The 22,777-nt window shown below is 43.4% G+C and overlaps 1 protein-coding gene and 1 long non-coding RNA gene across 7 annotated transcripts; one reads left to right on the forward strand and one right to left on the reverse strand.

Annotated features, from left to right (window-relative positions):
• Positions 1 to 36: 36 nt before the first annotated feature.
• agtpbp1 (ATP/GTP binding carboxypeptidase 1) lies at positions 37 to 19,406 on the forward strand. Of its 6 annotated transcripts, none has more exons than XM_057032008.1 (26): positions 37 to 165; positions 1,946 to 2,013; positions 4,298 to 4,428; positions 7,418 to 7,485; positions 8,080 to 8,143; positions 8,897 to 9,043; positions 9,241 to 9,372; positions 9,483 to 9,576; positions 9,736 to 9,773; positions 9,923 to 10,131; positions 10,200 to 10,377; positions 10,477 to 10,571; positions 10,735 to 10,851; positions 11,090 to 11,799; positions 11,943 to 12,026; positions 12,182 to 12,271; positions 12,393 to 12,541; positions 12,623 to 12,710; positions 12,831 to 12,975; positions 13,377 to 13,527; positions 13,824 to 14,004; positions 14,116 to 14,245; positions 14,453 to 14,584; positions 14,708 to 14,884; positions 15,790 to 15,941; positions 17,953 to 19,406. In XM_057032008.1, the coding sequence occupies exons 2-26, from the start codon at positions 1,982 to 1,984 to the stop codon at positions 18,122 to 18,124; spliced, it is 3,666 nt and encodes a 1,221-aa protein (XP_056887988.1). In that variant the 5' UTR covers positions 37 to 165; positions 1,946 to 1,981; the 3' UTR covers positions 18,125 to 19,406. The 6 variants fall into 6 exon arrangements, with proteins under 6 accessions (XP_056887988.1, XP_056887990.1, XP_056887987.1 ...); XM_057032010.1 differs by having other exon boundaries at positions 17,914 to 18,052; XM_057032007.1 differs by having other exon boundaries at positions 38 to 165; positions 17,950 to 19,406.
• On the reverse strand, positions 12,971 to 13,830 carry LOC130525344 (uncharacterized). Its single transcript, XR_008950466.1, has 2 exons — positions 13,682 to 13,830; positions 12,971 to 13,591 (listed from the first exon to the last, which is right to left on the reverse strand). It is a non-coding gene; the product is annotated as an uncharacterized LOC130525344 (long non-coding RNA).
• Positions 19,407 to 22,777: the final 3,371 nt, after the last annotated feature.

A 22,777-nucleotide genomic window follows, 5' to 3' on the forward strand; every position in this document is an offset into this window, starting at 1 on the left:
AAAAGCAGTACATTAGTTAACCAATAGATGTTGTTTTCTGACACTTGGGGCTGGTCTGAAAACATCACCATCTGGGCGTTACATGCAACTGTAGGCATTACAGTAGCGCCCCGCTTTATCTTGGAATCGGTGCTCCCTTTTCGGAGAACGGGTCTTTCAATGCAGGTTCGTAAGACCCACGTTCTTGTCACTATAAGCCAGATCTTTCCTCTTAAGATCTCGCTTTTATTTAGCATCATAGTTAGCGCATTCTTAGCTAGCACGCTGACGCAGACAGGCGCTCGTTATTGAGTGAGAAGTCCAGCAGGTGCAACGGACACCAGTGACTCTGCGGGGATATCTAACTAGTCGGCATCTTGGCAAAATATCTCCTGCTCACTGGTTATTGTGCAGAACAGTCAAAGCAATGCGGTTTAATTCCTCCCCCTGCACGGTACGCCGTCTAGGCGCGCACTAAGCGGGTTTAAACACATTTTTAGAGACTAGTTTGTGTCAGGTATGCAATCGTGTCACCGGGAGCAGGCCATTTGTATCATTTAAGATGATTTGCACAAGCAGTCTGTTTAAATAATGCTGCTGGAGAAGCGTTCACATCAATCAAACGTAATATGCTTCACGGTGTGACCCAGCGATTCCTGCTAAGACATGACGTTTGTGCTCGTCTGTTTCTGGTTGAATGGATGAGTGGGACGTTGCAGGCTGACTCTGCAGTATTTGTTAAGCATAAACCAAAAAAATACTTGGATTCTATCGCATTCGTCATGTAATCGTATTGACGCCTGTTTTCCTACGCTTATCTAGTTTGTTTGCTGTGCTGCTAAAATAATAATAATGTAGTCAGGCATGATTTCTTATCAGAATTTTATTTCGATTCGTCACAACATGCACGTTTAATCTGCTGACAGCCTTGAAAATAGTCAGCTTTTCCTGTAATACCCAATGGGCGTTTTTAATAATTTATGCAGTTTCCCCCTCTTTGAAACAAGCTTCAGCTCCGGATGTAATTTTAGAAGTGCTTCTAAGAGCATCAATTAATTGTTTTAATTCAAAATATTGATGAGAAAGCTGTTTTGAAAATTGGAAGTGGCAAGGGCGTAAACTGGCCTGACTTCAGAAGTAGTTCTTTACATGAGGAACATTTTTTCCCAGGTTTTTCCACAGTTGTTAATAGTGCGCTAAATACTGAAAATGTTTGACCGGGTTTAGCTATACTGGCCGTCATAGTAACAGTCTTTTAAACAGTGGAACAGGGGTGTCCAGACCCAGTCCTCTAGAGCTGAAATCCAGCCGGGTTTTCTGTCCTACCAGCCAACAACGCTACCACGTTGTCTACCTGGTAGGACAGAAAACCCGGCTGAGGACTGGGTCTGGACACCCCTGCAGTAGAGGGCCTCAGCTAGTGTTCATCGGTGACCACTTTTCCTTCCACCATAACTGGAATAACTCTGAAAGTTAATTTTCATGAAAATGACAGAAAATATTCTATCTGATGGGCCAAGGAAAGTCTCATTGATGTTCTGGATTCCAGAGGGACTTAGACATCATCCAGAGATCATAGGTGATGATCAAAGCCAAGGGGATTTATATTACTACTGCCTATATATAAACTTTACTACGGGTGTAAATTGCAATGTGTGGAAATGAGCTGCTGGGCGTAGGTCTTCGCTCTCTAAATGCTTTCTTTTTATTTTTAAGCCTAAACTTCTTTAGAATTATTGTTTTAGTTGGTGATCCTATCGTTTTAATGCTCTCTCTGTCATAGCATCCGTGGCCCTGATCTTGTTGTTATAAGCGGGTTATCTGTTGCGTCATATTCAACTTTATCTTATTTTTTGCTGAACATTATCTGACGGGAAGATTGATCTTTCAATGTTCTCCTTCCTAAAATTTTAAAGAATGTTTATGCATGCCTGTTTTTGAAATCTTTATTTTCTTTCCTTTGTAGACAAAATGAAATGCTGATGTGGTAAAAAACAACACAATGAACAAACCCAAAATGGCCGCAGAGAAAGGGTGAGTTATTTTCCTATTTTAAGACTGTGCAATTTAATATACACACACACATCCTGTTACTTCTATCTTTGTGAGGACTCTCATTGATATAATGCTTCCCCCTGCCCCTAACCGTCTCAACAACATGACTAACTTTAACCCTAACCTTTGACCTTTTAACCAACCTTTTAACTTTAACCCTCAAACACACCTTTAATATCGTGGGGGTGTAAATGTCCCACTGCTAAAATAATTTTCACTGTACAAAACACACACTCACTCACTAACCCAGACACACACACACGCAGACACAATGCTACATGCTGACATACATTATATGCTCATTTGTAATTAATCAGTCTAGTTAAAGATGACATCGTTAACCATTGTTGAACTCATGACTGTCACTGCGGTCCTCTTCTTTTCTAATGCTGTGTTTGTATTAAACTCTTTAGGTAATTCCCTGTCCTGCTTTTTTCTCGAGGTCTATTAATTCTCAAACCTTGTGTTTTCCATATATGTACCTGAATCTATTTGTTTTTAACAAGCTGTAGACTTGTGTATTTTTATCGTACACCTGATCTTTGTGATCTTTTCTGTTGAGACTGTTCACTGCATGTTTTAGGTTTGTTTCTTCTGCGGTGTTTCCTGCACTTCATTTCATCATTCTTGCCATTTTCCTGCCTTTCTGGTTTTCTCAGCAAACACACTCCTCTTTGTCTTTATAAGGACATATGAGGGACTCTGCTCCACTGGGGTCTACCAAGAGCTTTGGTTCTCCCATGTTTTCATTTGCTGTACCCACAACTGACCTTTTAACCTCATGTTTCCAGCTGAGCTCCGCTGTGCCGAGGTTATACGGAGGGGCTGGCTGGGTCCCACAGGGAGCATTAGAACCTGGCTCTGTGATTCAGAGAGGAACTGCAGTTTGGTCCTATTTTTAACAGCATTACCAAAAAAATGCGATTTCTGTTGATTCACGGCTGTTTTGGGCTGGGACACATTTTTCTTCAGCAGCGTTCGTGGTTATGAATTATTTCACTGTGAGGATTTCTGATGCAGCTCCGTGTGTGTTCTCAGGCCCCTCTCTTTCTGTCTCTCTCTCTCTCTGAAGGTTGGCTTTTGATTATCAAAGCAACTTCAGGGCCAACACTGTCTTCACTCCTTCAGTTCAGTTCACGGTTGCGCTATCACCATGGTAACTTATTATTTCCAGTTAACTGTTTGTAGAGATTAGGTAAGAATTCTCTTACTCTGCAATGTCAAAACTGACTTATTTCTGCCTGAGAATCAGAGTTCTTCCATAATCCACCCTGAATTAAATGTCTGTAAGATCCAACATTAATAGTAAAGGAAAAGGGAAAACATGTTTTCCACTCCTTGAACAATAATTTATGTACATGCATAATAGCGAGACATTTTCAAAATCAAAAAAAGAAAAAAAATACAGAACTACTGCAGGAAAACAAGGCAGCATGGGAAAGAATTGCACTTCAAGTCCAAGAGCTCCATTCATTTAACCGCATTGTCTATTAATATTGGTGACAAGCTGGTGTCATGTTATTGAATAGCCTGACATTCTATTTTCATTTAGCTGTAATCCTTTGGGTACCAAACACACTTGGTATGAGCTGAGGATGAAAACATAGAAGATGGCGGATTTAGATTGCTCTGTACTTGACTGAAAACTGAGAATAAGTAATTAAACAAAGGGGAGCGGCACTCTACAAGAGTCAAACTTACTGTATAAGTTAATTATTTTATGTTATTAACATCTTATTTTGCTTCTGTTGCAAAACTCCCATTTCCCAAAAGGATTTTTTCTTGCATTAAGACAAAAATAATCATCCAGGTGATAGTTTAGACACTTGGAGGCTTAGTTTTTAAACTCCTCTCCAAGTCTGTATGTGTGCCAACTGAACTGGTGTTAATAGCCGTCACATTAGCAGCAAAAAAAGTTCCCAGCTGCTGCAGGATTAACATGAGAATTGAGTCGGTGAGAAACTAAGGGTTTGTTTAATCAAATGATAGACTGCAGCCCTTGTGTGGTAACTGAGTGGTTTCACGCAGGTAGGTGGACACAGAGAGGTGCCCTGTTGGAGACAAAAACAAAATGTTTGGCAATTGTTTCCAAAGTTGTCCTTTTCTAAAAATGAAATGTTGTGCTCCCAATCTGTTTAAACAGTTCTTGATAAATGAGATCTCTAGGTTCTTGTTCTCTCTCTTCTCCCCAAATGTACAGGGAGCAATTTACATGTTGATGCACAGTCTGAAGTCAACTGTGTCTTTTTATTTGTCTCTCCAGCGTTCCCAGTAACTCCAAAGTGGTGATGCTGCTGAGGCAACTGGAAAGGATGAACGGAGAGATGATGGCGAGGGACGTGAAAAATGCAAGACAGGTCACGGCAAAGATTCTCCATCTCATACAGACACAGGGTGAGAGAGCACACACGCACACACACACACACACACACACAACACACACACACACACACACACACACACACACACACACACACACACACACACATACACACACACACACACACACACACACACACAGGGTAGCTCGCCAATAAATCCTGCAAAGAGGAAGAAAATGACACCGGGGAAGGTCTGAGCCTCCTCGCTCAGCCATATTACATGGCGTCCTGGCATTTTTAGTAAAAATAGAAACACAAACATTGTCGAATCCTCTCTGCATTCAGTCCCGTCCTTGCTCAGAAGTAATCCAGGAGATATTTAGGAACGGTGTGTTGTTGCAGGGCCCATTATTTATTTTGATTGGCTGTTGCTAAATACACCGATGAGATGGTGCCTCAGCGCTGCCCTGCATGCCATTTACAGGCTGCACAGTAATAACAGCACTTAGAGCAACTCGACATCTGATTTCTCTCAACATGCAGCGCAATTACGGCGGTGACAACCGGACAGAAACATCTGCGACCTTCACCAGTTAATCTGATCACCTGTTGAACACCGGAACTGCATCAGAATTGGATACAGTGAGACACTAGTTTCATTTGTCTTGTATCTGTCGCGTCGTGAGCGGTTTGATCTGATGTGTGGCTCTTTTTATCCATTACTTCACAAAACAAGGAGCCAATAAGCAGTTGGTAGTTTGTTATTCACTCGGTGCTTTTAAGAGATTGTGGTATTGTCTTTAAACAAATGTAGGGTTATAATTTGGTCTTTCTAGAAATATGGGCACCTGCAATCGGTTCACATTTTCTTTATTTACATGAACCAACCAGCAGAATGCATCAACCAACTCCATCATCAGTTGCTTATGATGTCCATCACTTGGGGAAAAACCAGCCAACATCAGCCTGGATGCTGATTTTTAGCTGTCCCGATTGTGCAAGTGTCCCGTTTGAGCGAGGCAAATGGAGTTGCTCTTTCGGCCGTAATTGTTCGCCTCCTCTGACTTCAAAGGAACTCATTGTTAATCCGCAGTGACTGATGGGCACATGGGAAAGGCTCGCGACTGTGACCCTATCAATCACGATCCATCAGCTGTTCTTCTCATCTCCTGCCTCACTGCCTGTCACTCCCTGCCTGCAGCCAGTGGAAATGTGAATGAGCGTCACGTTGGAGAGGGGGGCTCTCCGTAACTATACACCCCAGGACAAGCTTTACTGTACTCCTGTCTCAAGTTCTAAGTCTTAGGGACTTATTATGGAAAAAGAAGGAGGATTAAAGTGAAGGGTAAACCCAGGAGTTCCAAGAGGAATTTCAATAAACACATAGTATATGTGACAAAAATATGAATGGAGCAAAAAGTCGAGTAGCTCGTAGAAACAGGTGTTGATCCCTGCATAATGAATTTAGTTTGAGAGCCTGTAATCTTGCTGTTCAGAAAAATTCCTGAAAGTTTTTTTTTTTTTTTTTTTTTTAATGTGCTACCTCTTTTTGTTGGTTATACAGAGAAAGAAGAGCCGGCTCATGAGGAGTGGTCCTCTGCACAGTTGGCAGTTTTATATAGGTTCAGTCTGCTTTAGTTTGTGGTGTTGTGCGCAGGGAGGTGTCCCTCCCTGAGCTCAGAGCGTCCTGCCCCCAAAAGCTTAAGCCCGACCAATTGAATTTTAGTAAACAGCCGGAGGACTGGACTTTAGATGGATGGCCTTTTTATGTTTCGTACAATCAATCAGGTTCTTAGTTTGAGGTTCAACCCGTCAGGCCTGCACCTTAAACTTTCCAGGATTCACTGGATCTCATTGGGGAAAACTGTAATGAGATGGAGCACCAATACTCTCGGAGTTACTGTCCATCGGATTCATCAGGTAGCGTTTCCAATAAAAAGACCAGTGAGTGAGTAGATGTAATGGTGGGTGAGCTGTAGGTGACTTTACATGCAAGATCAGCAATGGTGAATGTTCATAATGATTCTGCTTTGCTTCGGTTGCACGAGAGCGAGGTCATGATCTCCAAATCTTGTAAAGGACTCAGAATGACAGTTATAGTTCCACAATTTTTAGACATAAAGTGACATAAAGTTTCAGGCAGCGCGTAGCACTTGTTCTGCACTAGGATAATTGAAACTCACAGATGCAAAAGATTAGAAAACATGATCAGCAGGTTAGGTGATAATTTGTTATGAGTGAATGATTAATGCATTTTTAGGAGTGTTTTATTCACTGACACAAAAAGCAGTATGAGATTTTCTTTTTGACCTGTCTGAGCACTTGTGTGATTGCTCACAGCTGTGAACATGTGAAAGTGAATTTTCAGAGCACACTCGCATGTGCACATCAGGTGTGTTTCAGTTCTAAAATTAAAACCTCACAGGCTTGATGAGAGATCATAAATCAAGTATGCCATTGCTGTTATCTTTCTAATATTTACCTGCTACTGTTACCGCTACTGTATATGTCAGCTCAATACTAAGATGTCATACCGGCCACATGAGCCCAGGGTGGATTATTTATACCAGCCAATATAAATCTCCCGTTGGAACACTTTCAGGCAGTAATCAACACGTGCCATTCGAAACCATCAAACATTTCGCCGTTATATGATAGATCCTCTCAGACCTGCATATGCGAGTTCAAATATGAACTTGAGAAGAAAAGTGATAAAAGCAAGTTCAAATTTGCTTCTCAACATGCACAGCCAACCCCAAAAATGTCATTTATAGTGTCTGCTACCATATTACAGGACAGGAACTGGAAGGTAGAGTTTAGTTTCTTTGGGGTAATGCTTGTGGAGTTGAGACATTGCCAGTGTGTGTCCATTGTGTTCTACTGTGAAACACTCTGAAGACTGAGTCTCATCTTCACTGGATGACCCCCCCCCCCCCCACACACACACACACACACACACATACACATTTACAGTACAGGGTTCTTTGCTTGAAGGAACAACTGTCATTGTGCATGTATGAGAAGGCCTTCGTTTCAGCGATCATCTATACGTTGTGTTACAGAGAAGAGTGGACAGGAGGTGATGTCTAAAGGCTCCAGAGGCATGGAGGTCATACTTTCTTCACTGGAGGTCAGTTCTCATCCACAATCAACAAGATTATTATTATTATTATTATTATTATTATTATTGTTATTGTTATTATTATTGTTATTATTGTGGTTTTTTTTCATTGTCTCAGACCAGAATCCAAACATGTGGTGGGAAAAAAACGCAGCGATGTCTGTAGTTTTATGTTAATAATGTTTTAGTACTTGTGACACGCACAAGTAGTGCGTCTTCGTGTGTTACCTGCATTAGACCACAGTCAACACTTGGAGGCAGAGGTATGACGGGTGCAGACGTCAGAGCTACATTTCATCCTTGTTTTTGACACTCGTGACACATGCGCGCTCGGTTTTACGTAGACTTTACCGACGGCTTCTTAAAACGAAGCACTGAAATCTTGTATGACATAACCTCTCTTCAAATTCATATTCTTCGTATAATTGCCCAGCTAGCGTAGCTCTGCTTTGCGCTTTGTTTGATCAAATTGGAAGGACGTTGACTGCTGGCTTATGCAGGTAATACGAGGACGAAGCACTACCGTATACGACCCCACTACAGAAAGAAAAACCACAAAAACAGTGCACCGTTGTGTTAACACGTGCTGTGTGTTTTAAACAGAACAGTCGGGATGTTCAGACTACTCTGAACATATTGTGCATTCTCAGTGAGTTACTAACTGTTGGTGAGTACAGTTTTTTTTTAATCATAAATAGATAATAGTTTATGGTCTGAGTTAAAGAATTTATGACAAAAAGCCTTGTTCTATTCATGCCCCCCAACACACACCCACACACACACACCACCACAATACTGATCGAAGAGTTTAATCTTGAAACCAATTTAAAAATAATGATAATATTGTAGAATTAAAGGACATAAATTGTTTTGGTGAGCATCGATGCTGACACATTACACTGGCTGTCGGGCTGTTGAGCACTATAAAAATAGTCTCTGCATGATCCTTAATTAAAGCAAAATGTATGGAATCCACATCAGAGTGTTTTGTCTTTCACACCCACGCTCAAGTAGCTAACACTATACTAAATGTAAATCTGGTCGACCCTAAACTTGGACACCAATCTCAGTGAGGAGTCAGATCACTGAACAGGGATGCGCCAGCATGCCTCAACACCTTGCTAACACGGTCAGCGTTTTCTGGAGCTGACACTTTCAGTCACACTATAGTGGCACCATAGAGGCATTTTAGTTAAGTGATGGCCAGATCACACTGGGTAACCCCCTGTCAGCCTTCTGGGATTGTACGTTTAGAGGTTTTTTGTTTTTTTTTCAGTACTTGCTGACTTAGGATAGATCAAAGTAACCTCCAGCAGCCCTGTCCTCCATTCCTGAAGTGACTTAAGAGTAGCATTAAGATGATGATTTCTACATATTAGTGTTTACTTTATATTTACTGAACGTTGTTTGTCTATCTTAGGCAGAGGTCGCAGGGTGGGAGTATTTGTCTCTATAGGTGGAACTGGGATATTATTCCACCTGTTGGTCACTGCCAGCAAGGAGACGATGCCCAGTGAGGAGCTCATGCTGCAGCTCCATTTGCTGCTGGCCAAGGTTGGCCCCAAAGGTAGGACTGTGTCACACCTCAACCGATGCACGCATCATTCAGCAGGTTTTAAAACCTATACTCTTATATGTGAAACAATAGTTTTCTGCTTTCCCTCTAACTGTCTTTCCAATCCCACTGATTTTGTGTCGGTGTATATTAGTGAAAGAAAATCTAAAAATCCCCTCCCACCCATCTTTCAACGTGTGTTTGTCCAGACAGAAAGTTTGGCGTGAAGGCTCGGCTGAGCGGAGCTCTCAACGTCACTGCCAACTTAATCAAACAAAACCCGCATAATTCCAAACTGCTCTTGCCTTGCCTGCAGGTCCTCAGGGTTTACTCCACCAACTGTAAGTCCTTTGAAGAACATTTCACTTTTGTTGCTGCTGCATCTCACGGTCGGGGGAGAAGAATACAAAATGCATTAAAAATCTGTTGCCCTTGATGTGTGTTTTGAAAGCGGTGAATGCTATTTCTCTGGGTAAAAATGGAGCCGTGGAACTGATCTTCAAGATCACTGGACCATACAGCACTAAGAACACCAGCCTTCTCAAGTAAGCAGCCAATCAATGTTTGCCGGACACCTCGGTTGTGTTATTTCAATAAACTAGCAACAATTACAGCCGATGTCTCCTTCCTTTCTCTCTGTCGAGGCTCATTGATGTGTGTTCGACTGACTGTATAATCCAATTTCCTTGTTTATACATTAACAGGGTAGCTCTCGATGCTCTGGGAACTCTACTTAAATCTAGTGAGTAATTTAATTTTTGACACTTTGTTAGAAACCATTGGCTTACCTCTGCTCATCGTTATCGAGCGTTTGTTTGCTTTTTCATTGATTTTCTCTTTATTTAAAAACTCTTCTATGCCCTCTGTTTTTTCCATTCTCCACTTGTGCAGAGATGAATGCTCGGCGTGCAGTGGATGGCCATCAGGTACCTGTCATACTGGCTTTGTACCAGGACTGGCACCGCAATGACACGCGGCATCGCCATATGCTGATTCGCAAAGGGCTGCTGGCCTGCCTGCGAAACATAACCAACATCAAGCTGGGCAGGAAAGCCTTCATAGAGGCCAATGGCATGAGGGTCCTTTACAACACGTCTACTGTGAGTAGGAATATCACATCTCTCCCTCTCTCTCCTTCCTTGCCAACTCTGTCTGTTTTACTTAAAAGGAGTGTCTCCCTGTTCGGACTCTGGATCCCCTCATCAACACTTCCATTCTCATCATGAGGAAGTGTTTCCCTAAGAACCGTTTGCCCCTCCCCACCATCAAATCGGCCTTCCACTATCAGCTGCCCCACATTCCTGCCGTAGGGCCTGTGGCAGACCTGTACAACCATCCTCCTGAGGGTGAGATCACAGTAACTGCATACAGGCTCTACTTGACCCTCAGTGATACATCCTTCTCTGAAAAGACAAGAAGCTGAATATGTTGATGTGTTTGTTTAGTGGATGATGTGGTGGACAGAAGTGATGAAGAGACGGACTCTGAAAATGAAAATGATACAGATAATGAAGATTTTGACAAGGATCAACTCCTCTTGGTACACAGGCCTTACTTGAAATACTCATTTTTTAAAATATGCACTTGCCCTTAAAACATTTATTATCCAGCATTGTTTAATAGTGCCGGATCATAAATGTTGGCTGGAACGGTGACCTATCTGTTCTAACATTTGTGCATAAATCGTGGTTCCTTTTTACTAGAACGACGACATAGAAACTGATCTGAAGAAGCTGCATCCTAAAAGGGATCCAGGACGTCCTTTTGAGGAGTTGCGGATCTATGAAAAGTTCTTCATGGAGCTTTCTGAAGACTTCCAGGTGTGTACAGGCATGATTTTGCTTGGTGGTATACACTGAGTTGTGGATTTCAGAGTTTTGGGGGGACCATCTTTGTTGTATATCATGGACCATAAAACTGAGAATTGTTGCATCTTTTGTGTATATAAAAGCAACTGATGTCTAATGTCATTAGCACCAGATAAACGGGACAAAATAAAATCAGTATTGCTTTGTTAAAATGCAAATCTTTTTGTTATATTGTGTCTTTCTCCAACAGGGTTATAACTTTGAATGTCCAAAGAGGGCCTCCACCTCATCGTCATCTTCTTTACCCTCACCGACCCCAGCTCAGTGCGCTCAGCCGACCCAAATACCCTCGGGCCAAGCCCCCTGCCCAAAACAGCTTCCTGTTTCCACTTCCCAAACGGAAAAAAGCGACAGCCTGACGTCTTTCTCTGCACCCATTCCTCCTCCTCCTCCTTCTCCTCCTGTTCCTCTAGAACTGGACACCATCCACATGACCAAGGACCAAGCCAAAAAGACAGAGGCCTACATTCCTTCCAATGGGCAGATGACGGAACAGCAACTTTCAACTGTGTTGGAACACGTGTCTCTAGAGGATGGAAAAGTTCCGCTAGCGGAAGGAGAAGTGAGGGATGTGAAACCGGAAGAGTTGCCGCTCAACGCCACCAGACACATTCACTCCCCTCTATTGCTGGAGGATATCGCCGGTCGCCGTGTGGGTGGAGGGGGCAGCAACTGGGGCTCAGACTGTGGCTCGGAGGGCGCCGATGACGAAGGAGCGGTTCTGGAGGTGCCGGACACAGCCCGGCTCCTCCCACGGCACGACCCCGATCTCTACGTGGAGATGGTGAAGGAAACACACTCCGTGCCCCACTATGCCGAGGTGGCGTACCCAGACTACTTTGGCCACGTAGCACCGACATTTAAGGAGCCACTTCTGGAGAGAGTTTACGGTGTCCAGAGGTGAGACATTTGTGTCGCAATCTGACATATTTGAACTGTAGTTTTGCTCAAGTGTTCCTGTTATTTAGCAGACATTATTTATCCAACCATTATTGTAATCAATATGTGTGTGTGTGTGTGTGCGTGTGTGTGTGCACCCACAGGTCAAAGATATTTCAGGACATTGAGAGGTTGATCCGTCCTAATGACATCTTGGATAAAGTGGTATATGATCTGGACATCCCGCGGTGAGTTTTGGCCGCTTGGCCTGTGAGAGACTGATGACGGCCAGTCACAGGTGGCGTCCACGCTTGACGTTTTTGATGAACTTCAATGCCGTGACGTTTGTAAAGCAGACTGGCCCGGTTGTCCTGCGCAACTAATGCCATGTCTCAAAATGTAGCTGCCCCGTTATCGAAGACAGCGGCGAATCTCTGAGGTTCAACTCGCAGTTTGAATCCGGCAACCTCAGGAAGGCGGTTCAAGTTAGGAAGTAGGTATTTGCCGCCGCATTTAGGAAGAAGATGCGTTCAAGTCTGAATTCTCCACAACAGTTTTGTTGACTGTTAATGTTGCAGTCCATCGGATTTAGTTGTCGTGCTCCCCCCCCACAGACTTGAGTACGACCTGATCCTAAATTCAGACATCAACAGTAATCACCATCACCAGTGGTTCTACTTTGAGGTGAGCGGCATGCGCGTGGGCACCCACTACCGCTTCAACATCATCAACTGTGAGAAGTCAAACAGCCAGTTCAACTATGGTGAGACCCAGCCTCAGTGAATCATCAGGCTCATTCTTCAAACCAAAAGCCTGACTGTGTATTTGTGCGCGTGGTTTTCAGGCATGCAGCCGCTGATGTACTCGGTGCAGGAGGCCATCGGCGGCAGGCCTCGTTGGGTCCGAACAGGAACAGACATCTCTTATTACAAGTAGGTTTAGATTTGCCGTTTAGATTGTAAAGGAGTAACTACATAACTGACCTTGAATGTATCTCTAATTGTGTTATTTAGTGCAATACTGACTCAGGATGTGTGTTTTCATCTCTATAGGAATCATTTTGCCCGGAGCTCTCTTGCAACAGGTGGTCAGAAAGGAAAATCATATTACACACTGACTTTCAGCATAAGCTTTAGTCATAAGGATGACGTCTGCTACCTCGCCTATCACTACCCGTACACATACTCCACTCTTAAGGTATTAAAAAACCCTTTTAATTTGGAGAAAAATAATTCTGTGATCCCTGATGGACATTCCTGTTGGCACAGTTTAAAACCTTAAATGTCATATTAAAGCAGTAACATTTGAACAACTCAAGGTGTAGATGCTTGGAAAAAAGCCATAGATAACATCAAAGAGCAACAGTTCCTTCTTAAATGTTAGCCAGTTGATTTTAATTTGAAGAGGCACAAGGCTGGCACATTATAAAGCAACATTAAAAAGATTCATCATGAATACCAAATAACTTTAGTCTTTGATTCTGTTCCTATTAGCAAAGCATCCCAACAGCTTTGGCTGGTTTTCAGTCATCCAGACTTTGATTTTGACAGCCCACAAATATTATATTGTCAAATTATAAAATCTAATTTGTGGAACAGATGCACCTTTCAAAACTGGAGGATTTGAGGACCCCTCAGATCTACCTGAGACAAGATGTCCTCTGCAAAACCCTTGGGGGGAACAGCTGCCCAGTTGTGACTATCACGGCCATGCCAGAGTCCAACTCCAACGATCACATCTGCCAGTTCAGTGAGTAAAGCGATGAAGGTGTTGGCTGCATGCAGAACACTCAGCTGCACGATTATTATAAATCCTGGAAAAACAAATGGAATCCTCTAATGATGCAGAAAAGATTACCTGAGTGGGCTCAGTTGCAGATTTGTCAATAATCTCCTGTCTTTACCTTTTGTTTGCAATCCTTGAATTTTGTCATCTTCATTATGATCCCTCAGTTACTGATAGTCTTATCTGATGTCAGAGGAAGAAAAGAAACTTTAAGTACCGTCTTCAGCTGCTGCGTTCTCTATCCCTCTTTTCCTCTTCAGGGAATCGTCCGTTAATCTTCCTGTCTGCCCGAGTGCATCCCGGAGAGACCAATGCCAGCTGGATAATGAAGGGCACACTGGAGTTTCTGATGGGTACCAGCCCACTCGCAGCCAGCCTGAGAGAGGCCTACATTTTCAAAATAGTCCCAATGCTCAACCCTGATGGAGTTATAAATGGAAAGTGAGTCAATGAAAACAAACCTAGCGACACATTGCACAGGACATTCTGCAGATGTGCGTGTTGGCTTCGCTCTCGTTATCTCATCCTCTCTTCATCTCGCTTCTGCGTCAGTCATCGCTGCTCTCTAAGTGGAGAAGACTTGAATCGCCAGTGGCAGAACCCCAGTCCTGAGCTGCACCCCACCATCTACCACACTAAGAGCCTGCTGCAGTACCTGGCACATATACAGCGAGCACCCTTGGTATGACGGCGTCGCACTTCCATAATAATAATGTAATAATAATGTTACCTATCTTCTCTTGCTTTTGCCATAAAACTGCATTTGTTTGAAATGTATTTACGGTACTGTGAGTAAAGAGACAATGTTTCAAGGTAATCCGAAGTATCTGGTGTATTCTTGCTTACAAAAGGGTGCCAGCGCGTAAAATAATCCCTTGTGCTTGCGTAGGTGTTTTGCGACTACCACGGCCATTCCAGAAAGAAAAATGTGTTCATATATGGCTGCAGCGTGAAGGAGACAGTTTTCCAGTCCAATATCAGTGCTTCGTCCTCTGACTTGCAGGAGGAACGTGGATATAGGGTACACACACACACACACACACACACACCACACACACACACACACACACTTGCATAGCCAGGCTTTATTTTGCAAAGATACTAATATCTCACCTCATCCAGAATGTTTTTCCGTGTTTTCCAGACTCTTCCTAAGATCCTGTCCCAGATCGCTCCGGCCTTCAGCATGGGCAGCTGCAGCTTCGTCGTTGAGCGTTCTAAAGAGTCAACGGCACGTGTTGTCGTGTGGAGAGAAATCGGAGTACAACGCAGCTACACCATGGAGAGCACACTCTGTGGGTGTGACCAGGGCAAATATAAAGTAAGTGATGTAACGCACATTTCAATGCTGTTTTTGTTTAAATTTCTCAAGAGAAAATGGAAAAATACAAATATATAAAAAAAAAGCCAAACATTATAATTCCTGTTTATCAGTAAATGGAATCATTATTTTTATGAGTTTACTTATGTTAAAGGAACTATAGTTAAGATTGTAGCTATAACTGGTGCTGCAATCACATTCAAAACATTGTAGTCAAAGGTATTTTTACCAATTACGGCACCAGATCTAGCTAAAACGTCTATCTCCTATACGCATCCTTGTTTTGTTTCTGACTTTGTCATGATATTGTTGGGAACCATAACAGGGCCTTCTAGGTTTAGTAAAATCAGATGTCCCAAACACTGGTCGCTGCAGCTCAGTGGGGACTGGCAACCTTGATGACGAAATGCTAACGGATTTGATTGGGAGATTGGTGGAGGGTGAAGCCGCAGACCACTTCACTTTTGAAATGAGAATATTCTGTCTGGACTGCTGTAGTTGGTGATATAAGTATTCAAAATTAACATGATTGCTTAATGTCTACTAACATATCTGCGCTGCTCCTTTAACACAAAACTGAAGAGACGCGGCTGTATATCTTATACTATAACGTCCACCAGATGGCGCCAAGATTCCATTTCTGCTTGTTCTTTTCCCCCCTGGTCTTGTCGTTTCTCAAGGAAATATCTCTCACACATTCTGTCTCAGCTGAAATAATTTTTTTTCCTTAACGCCAACATCTTCAGGCTGGCCTGAAACTCTTTTTTTGTGTGTGCGTCTATGTTCCTTTTTCATGACATTGTTGCATTGGTGCGCATGTTTGAGTGAGGAAATGTTTCATTATTCTCGGTTGCTTCCACTGGCCATGTCGGTGTATTCAGTGAGCACTTATGTGCCCTTTTCAGGGTCTTCACATCAGCACTCGAGAACTGGAAGAAATGGGAGCTCAGTTCTGCGTGGCCCTGCTGAGGCTGAACAGACTGACCGGTCTCCATAACCATCACCACCTGCTGGATTTGGAGGCCGACATCATGGGGACACATTCGAAAGTGATCAGGTCAGTGGAATAAAACATGGAATAAACATCAGCTATTTGCACATTATTGCATTAAGAAAAACAAGTGTCATCATCCTCACGAGATCTGTTCCTGTATGAATATAACACGTTAATGCGATTATGACAAACATCGGAGGCCTTGTGTAACCCTCTTCACCCTCAGACACATTTTCTCTGGGTGCTAATACTCGACAGCGTGACAGTTGCTCCAGATCTCCTCTGGAGCGCAAACCACAAGTGAAGACCTACATTTGTACAGAGCTGCTGTGGTGCCTCATTGAAATTCTCAGTGTGGGATAAATATAGCAAAAAAATCTGGAGTGAGAGGGGATAGGGATTTAATAATTGTCAGTGGTGTCATTATTGCTCCAAGAGCTTGTGAAAACACCCACAGGATTTTCTCTCCTTTGCTACAAACCATTTACACCTACTCTGTGAGGGTTTTTCCAGGACACAGTGAAGAGTAGATATGACAGGAGTGCGGATTATTTTTATGTGTGACGTGCAAACCAGGATGCTTTTCTCACCTACTGAAGAAGAAATTATCTTGCTTATTAAGGGGATACTTACTAGCACTTACTAGGTTTAATATGGTGCACACAGTTTGGGTTGGTTTGGGCTGAATTTATCAGTGGGAGTTAATGTTTATTCTGTGTTATATTTGTATTAATACTGGATGTGATTGCAAATTTCATCAGGTAATAGAAGAATGTTTGGATTAATGGGAAAATGCCTCTGCAGCATGAGTCTTCATTTAAGGGCTGATTTGGATGTCAAAAGTCTTTGAAAAGCTGCATAACACATTTAATCCTCAATAGCTTTGGGAAATAACCGAATGATTAGGGTCAGGGTTCATTATATTAAAAAAACCCAAAAAGAAACCCAGTTAAATACTGGAATTAATCACTTTTCTGTCTAATTTGCATGGATGCAATATTTACCCTGGATCAAATGTTCCAAAATAAACCCCCCGAGAAATAAGATGGATGGAGAAATTTGAGTTACACCTTGTAAATCAACAGGATCTGCAGTCAAGACTGCACTTCAGTGAATTAACTTGTCCAAACCAAACATTTGACCATGAAGCTTTTCTTCATTCCTGTTTGAAATGTCTCTCCACCACCATTTTGTTTAAACAGCTGCTTTGGAGAAAAAATAATAAGGCTTTAAACTCCAAACCACTTAATGGTCACCTCCCTCTCCCCCTCCGTGTCTCTGTCTGCTGCTAACCTACGCTCACGTTAGTATATTCATCCATCATTTATGCATCTGATCATTAAGGGACCCTTAAAGTGTTCTGGTGCTCGTGCGTTTGCCTGAGTGTCCTCTGGGAAATCGGTTGCTTTCCATCTCGATGTTTATGGTTTTATGCATGGTACCACTTACTGTTTAATAGGTCATCACAGCAATGATATTGTGGCCGTTGGGAGCACACGTCTCGGAGTAAATGGGTGGATACGAGCATGGGTGTGTTTCTGTACTGGAGGAAAGACCATTAAAAAGAAAATGTTTGCAAAAGTAGAAGCAGGGGTTCATCCACAGGTGAACCACAGTAACACATCTCCACAGTGGTGTCAATGGAAAAGCCGTTGACTCGTTATCTGATAGTATTCTGTCCTTTCTACAGAATTATATATACAAAACTCTACACTCGCACGCTCCTGAGGTCAGTGGGAGATCATTGTCTGAGCCCCCTGATCGACTGACTCCCTGGGATCAAATTTCAGACCATTAACACCATTAAAAACCCACTAAAACCGCTAAAACCTCATAGAAATGGCAACCACTTGACCGTTAAGACCCACAGGGAGAGAAAAAAAACGGTTTTCGGCTTCCTTTCCAATAAAAGTAGGATATTTCTACTGAAAAGGAGTAAAGAAAGAAAAATTGTCATTTCACTTTAAGAGACTAATGTTGTACTCCTACATTTTGAATGTGTTGTTACCTATTTATCGTCTTTCTCGCCCGTGAGAATCAGTTAGACAGAATCTGCTCCGTTGTGCCGCAGCAGCCCCACCACTTACGTGATGGAGGAGGACGAGCCGAGCTTCCTGGAGCCCATCGACTACAGCGAAGACAGCAACGACGAGGAGGCGGAGCCTGAACACGATCCCAGCAACGACGGCCACGAGAACCCCGTTTACCGCGACTCCCTGTCGGACCCCGAGACCGGCAGGGACTGAGGCTGAGCCCTTCAGGCGCCGCAGCAGCCGTCAGGGTCGGCCTTTCAGTGCTGTATAACGACATGTAGATTTCACGGTGCTCTCTCCCCAAGGTACAAACCCCACCTGCCTTTCACTTCAGACAGGATCGTAATGAATGTCGTCGCATCTCACCACCACCACCACAGTTATTTCTGACCTCAGACACCGCACAGCCTCTGAAAGTCACCCATAATGTAGCTAACCAGAGCATCGAACAGATCCTTAACTTGAACCTTCGTGCACTTGCTCATATTTATCCAGCGAATCCAGAATCACAGTTGTGGAAGTATTCTCTCGCACGTGCCCTTTTAAAAACCCTCGATAGTGAAGGGAAGTTGCTTTTCCTAATGAGATGGCTTTTTTAGTCCCTGTTTTAGGCCACTTCATTTACTTGACACCTCCTTACTTACTGTTTTTATGTGACAAGCCAAGGGGTTGAAAGGCCTGCAAGGAAGCCTGAACATCTCCTCCTATCAGCCTGGACGGAGGTCGTCTAATGTACACAAACCCACTCTACACTTAAATCGCAGCGTCTCTCCAGGCTGCAGCCACAGCGCACGTGGTCGCACAGGGCCGACATGTTCACACCTTTACACAGACACCAAACGCGAACAGCGGGGCGACTTTGACTGAAAAAAATGATGAAAGAATGTAAATTATCCACGCGCGCCGTTGCTGCTGTCTTGGGTTCAGCAGCGAACAAGATCCTAAATATTAAAGGAAGCTCTAAATGAAATGTGTGCTGCAGAAAGACGACAACCACTTTGCACTTTGGTTACACAGTATGCCCACAAAAAACAAAGCTGATAAGATAGAGGATACAACCGTCACTTTACACTGTGTTCAAGGTTGTCAGAGCTCAGCCCAAAGCTGATTCTAATGTTGCTGTAATGTTTTAATAATTATGTGAGTTTGTTTTATTCCCTTCTGTCTGTGTGCCCAGTTTGTGGATTAGTTTAGGAGACAGGAGGACAACAGATGGTACTTTTTTGTTGGAACTTAAGTTATTCCTGTGTTAAAATGAGGTGTATTTCTTTTGCATTTCTACAGGTAGAGATGGAGCCAAGAGATTCAGTGGAATTTAGTTTGTAAATTTATTAAGTATAATTTCTGGAATGCAAACCTGTGCGTATATGAGGCAGTCAGAGTGCGTGTGCGTGCATGTGGAGTCTACATTTTTTTGTTTTGTTTTTTGTGGTCAATGTGAAGTTGGTTATTTTAGCTTAATATACAGGAACACAATAAAATGTGAAGATGGTAATCTGGGCTTCACGCCTATTTCTTCTGTATTCTGAGATTCTAAGCAACCTCCTGCACTGTTTTAATACCCGCTTACATCAGGACTAACTGATTTCGGACCATAAGCAACACTGTAAGCACAGATTCTTGCCAAGATTACGTCCTGTTGAAGCAAACAAGGTGAGCAGGGGGCAGCAGAAATGCTTTTAATAGCTGTATTATGCTGGCTGTGGGTGGGTATACATGCACAGATGAGGGGAATGAGACACGACAGTGAAAGCAGTGAGGAGGATGAGAGGACTTTGGAGAGGCAGAGGAGAATGTTAATCCTGGGAAAGCAGACTGGGAGAAAAGCTCTTTTCCTGTCTATGCCCCACGCCCTCACTTCCTGTCCCCGCTGCCAGTCTCAAGCTGAAGTGTATCAGACAAAAGGCCTCCTCTCCAAACACACACACATCCACACACATCCATCACCCACTATTACAACCAGCTACCAATTAACTAGCCTAGTCAGGGGATTATGCACATTGTGTTTGTTTTTTTCTTTAAAAAAAAAAAACACCTCTGTTTTTCTTTTTGATCAAAGAGTCCTAATTAGGAATCTCTGTCTCACACATTCATGCATGTACGCAGGCGCCGTGCCCGGCCTCCATCCTCACACTGACGGGCTTGTGTCTGCGGTGGCTCCGGGGGCCTCTGAGAGCGCAGCCAATCGCTCCCAGTGTCCGATTTGGCTGCCTCTGCGGCTCACTGGTGGTCCTACTGGGGAAGACAATGGTTCCTCTGTCGAGGTACAGCTCCTCAAAGAGGGGCCCGACAAAGGCGTGTGCACGGGCTGCGTGTTACAACAGCGCGCATGAATGGGAAAGATGTGCGTGAACAATATGTTGCCAATATGACGCCCCGCTCACGAATGATTGCGCTCATGCAAAGGTGTGTGTGTGTGTGTGTGTGTGTGTGTGTGTGTGAGAGAGAGAGAGTGAGAGAGAGAGATTCTGAATAGTGATGGAGAGGCAGCGGCTGAATGACTGACGGATAACTGATGCAAATATAAAGGGCTAAAATCAAATGGCATTAAATCATTTACAGATGCTCACAAAGACCCAGTTTCTCTTTTGCATATCAATAATCTCACAAGCGCGCGCGCGCACGCACATAATTGGTTATGTCGGGAGCAGAGCCAACTCGCACCTCTCGTTGCCGTGGTAACCAGAGACTGATTTTTCTAGAAGCACTTACTCACATCCCGTCTGTTATTCATTTGTTTTCTCATTCATTCCTCCTTTTAGCCCTTTCTTTGCACAAAACTCTGCCTCCCTCGCGCTCTCTCCTCTCCGGGGGCTTTGCATCGCTTTTCCCAGCCCTCCTCCACTAAGACGACCCCTCTCTGCATGCATGTGCAAATGAGGCAGACTTGAAAAAGAGATGAATAAGGAACAGTCCTCAGTAGTTGGACACAGTCACAGCGGCCCGGACCGGCTGACAAACACCGGAGCGAGTGGTGTAATTTTGCAGCACAGCGACACGTCTCGGCTTCTGCTCACAGGCCAAAGGCAGCGTTGCTGTACACCCGTCTTCTCTGACATCTCATACGTTGCTCTTATGTCTGGCTTCCCCTGCACCTCTCTCCAGGGTGTATCAGGTTATCATTGGCCGGCAGAGCAGGAAACGGGAAGTGCACGTTGCTCAGTACACAGAAATCTGAACTCACACGCGCCGTTTCCTTTCTATGAGTAACTTTATAAAAGATGGAATATAGTGAAATATTTAGAGCAACTGTAGAAGATTAAGAAATTTTAATTTGTAGATTTAAAAATAACAATAAAAAACTACAAATGGGGCGGAAATTGTTTTTGAATCCAAAATAGCAGAGAGAACCTAAAAAAGGAGCATAAATGTCATTTCATCACTATTTGAGATCTGCTTAATATGTTCAGCTATCATTCTTAATACAAGTCCCCAGATCATCCTGAAAGATTGATTTGTTTTACTTTATTGTGTAATATTAAAACCGATGTCACTGCAAGACAAGAGTCCAGCAATAACCTGTTGATGCCAATAACCTGTTCTAGGGGGGGGGGGGGGGCATTTTACATGTTTGGATGGGATAACCTAACAGCAAGAAAGAAAAGAGAACAGCTCTGTGGTGTGCCAGCTCTCTGTCAGCGATGGAGAGAGGCGGTGAGTGAAAAGAGAGATGGAGAGACAGCAGTCTGTGCTGATCCTGCGTCAGCGTTCAGTCAGAACCCAAACCAGAGGCGACCTGAAGTTGTCAATGGATGGACGCCAGCAGGGTCAGCGGCCATAACCTTCAAGTCAGAACACTTATTCTGAAGGGATGGTGCGCTGGGACCCTGGAGGGTTCGCAAACTAGTTATTTATTCATGTGGTAACACTGGTGGGAACCGCAGTTGCTGTTACACAGCTGGTGGGCGGTAAAAGTACAGTGTGGAGCGAAAAATGGAGAAATCTTAATTTTAAAGGGTCTTCTGCATACAATCGCCCTTGACTCTTGAAATTTTGAGCTGGTTCTTTCCTGAGTCCGTCCGCTCACATGCTCACCCCCAGGCCCAGATCAAAAGTGAGGCTGTGGTGACCTTGACCTCTGACATATGACTTTTGGAACAGAATCAGTTCATCCTTGAGGCACTGCTGTGTTTATCTGTTCCTAAGGACATCCCAGGTTGGACACGTACATGAACAGAAACGAAAAGACAACATGGAAGCAGCATGTCTGCTGTGTAGAGGCAAAGAAGCTTGATAATTTATTACAGATCTCTATCAGAAAATATCAACGCTGCACAGAGATCCCTTAGGAATGTTGTGTAAGAGATAGATAGGAAGAGAGTGAGAGAGTTTTGGAGAGACTCGAGCAACAGAGTACATGCAATACTGGCGGATGACCAGCAGGGGAGAGGATTTACACAAAGAGAGGATTACGATTTAAAGTCTAATAAAATGAAATAAAGTTAAATAAAACATGTTATGTATGATTTATTTGTCAAGAAATAGTGCAGAAAGAAAACTGCAACATGGTTAAAAATCAATTAGTGGTAATAATGAATAATAGATGATTCTAATATCTGATTTCCATAAAATGAAACCCTGAAGGAACAGTTTAAAATGTATTCTACCGATGTTTGCAAAATTGTTGATGTTGAAAGACGTTGAAGCGTGAGTTAAGACGTTCGGGTAAAGCAGAAAAGCAGAAGTAGTTGGGATGGGGTCCAACCGCCCTGACATGGGAGCCCACTGGAGCAGGGGCGTTAACGTGTATGTCAAAGACAAAGGAGTGGAAGAGGATGGAGCTGTTATGTTCTGCCATGACGAGCGTGATAAAAAGGCTCTATGGCACCGTCGGCATTCCTGAAAATGCTACATTTTCCTCTCAGC

The sequence above is a fragment of the Takifugu flavidus genome, chromosome 5, assembly GCF_003711565.1.
Source record: "Takifugu flavidus isolate HTHZ2018 chromosome 5, ASM371156v2, whole genome shotgun sequence".
NCBI lineage: Eukaryota > Metazoa > Chordata > Actinopteri > Tetraodontiformes > Tetraodontidae > Takifugu > Takifugu flavidus.

What these genes read in the sequence shown, in the direction of transcription:
- agtpbp1 (XM_057032007.1), top strand. Translation starts at nt 1,982, where the DNA reads ATGAACAAACCCAAAATGGCCGCAGAGAAAGG. An exon ending in GTACAACCATCCTCCTGAGG is followed by an intron (nt 10,378 to 10,476) that starts GTGAGATCACAG and finishes GTGTTTGTTTAG; the next exon opens with TGGATGATGTGGTGGACAGA. An exon ending in ACACATACTCCACTCTTAAG is followed by an intron (nt 12,976 to 13,376) that starts GTATTAAAAAAC and finishes TTTGTGGAACAG; the next exon opens with ATGCACCTTTCAAAACTGGA.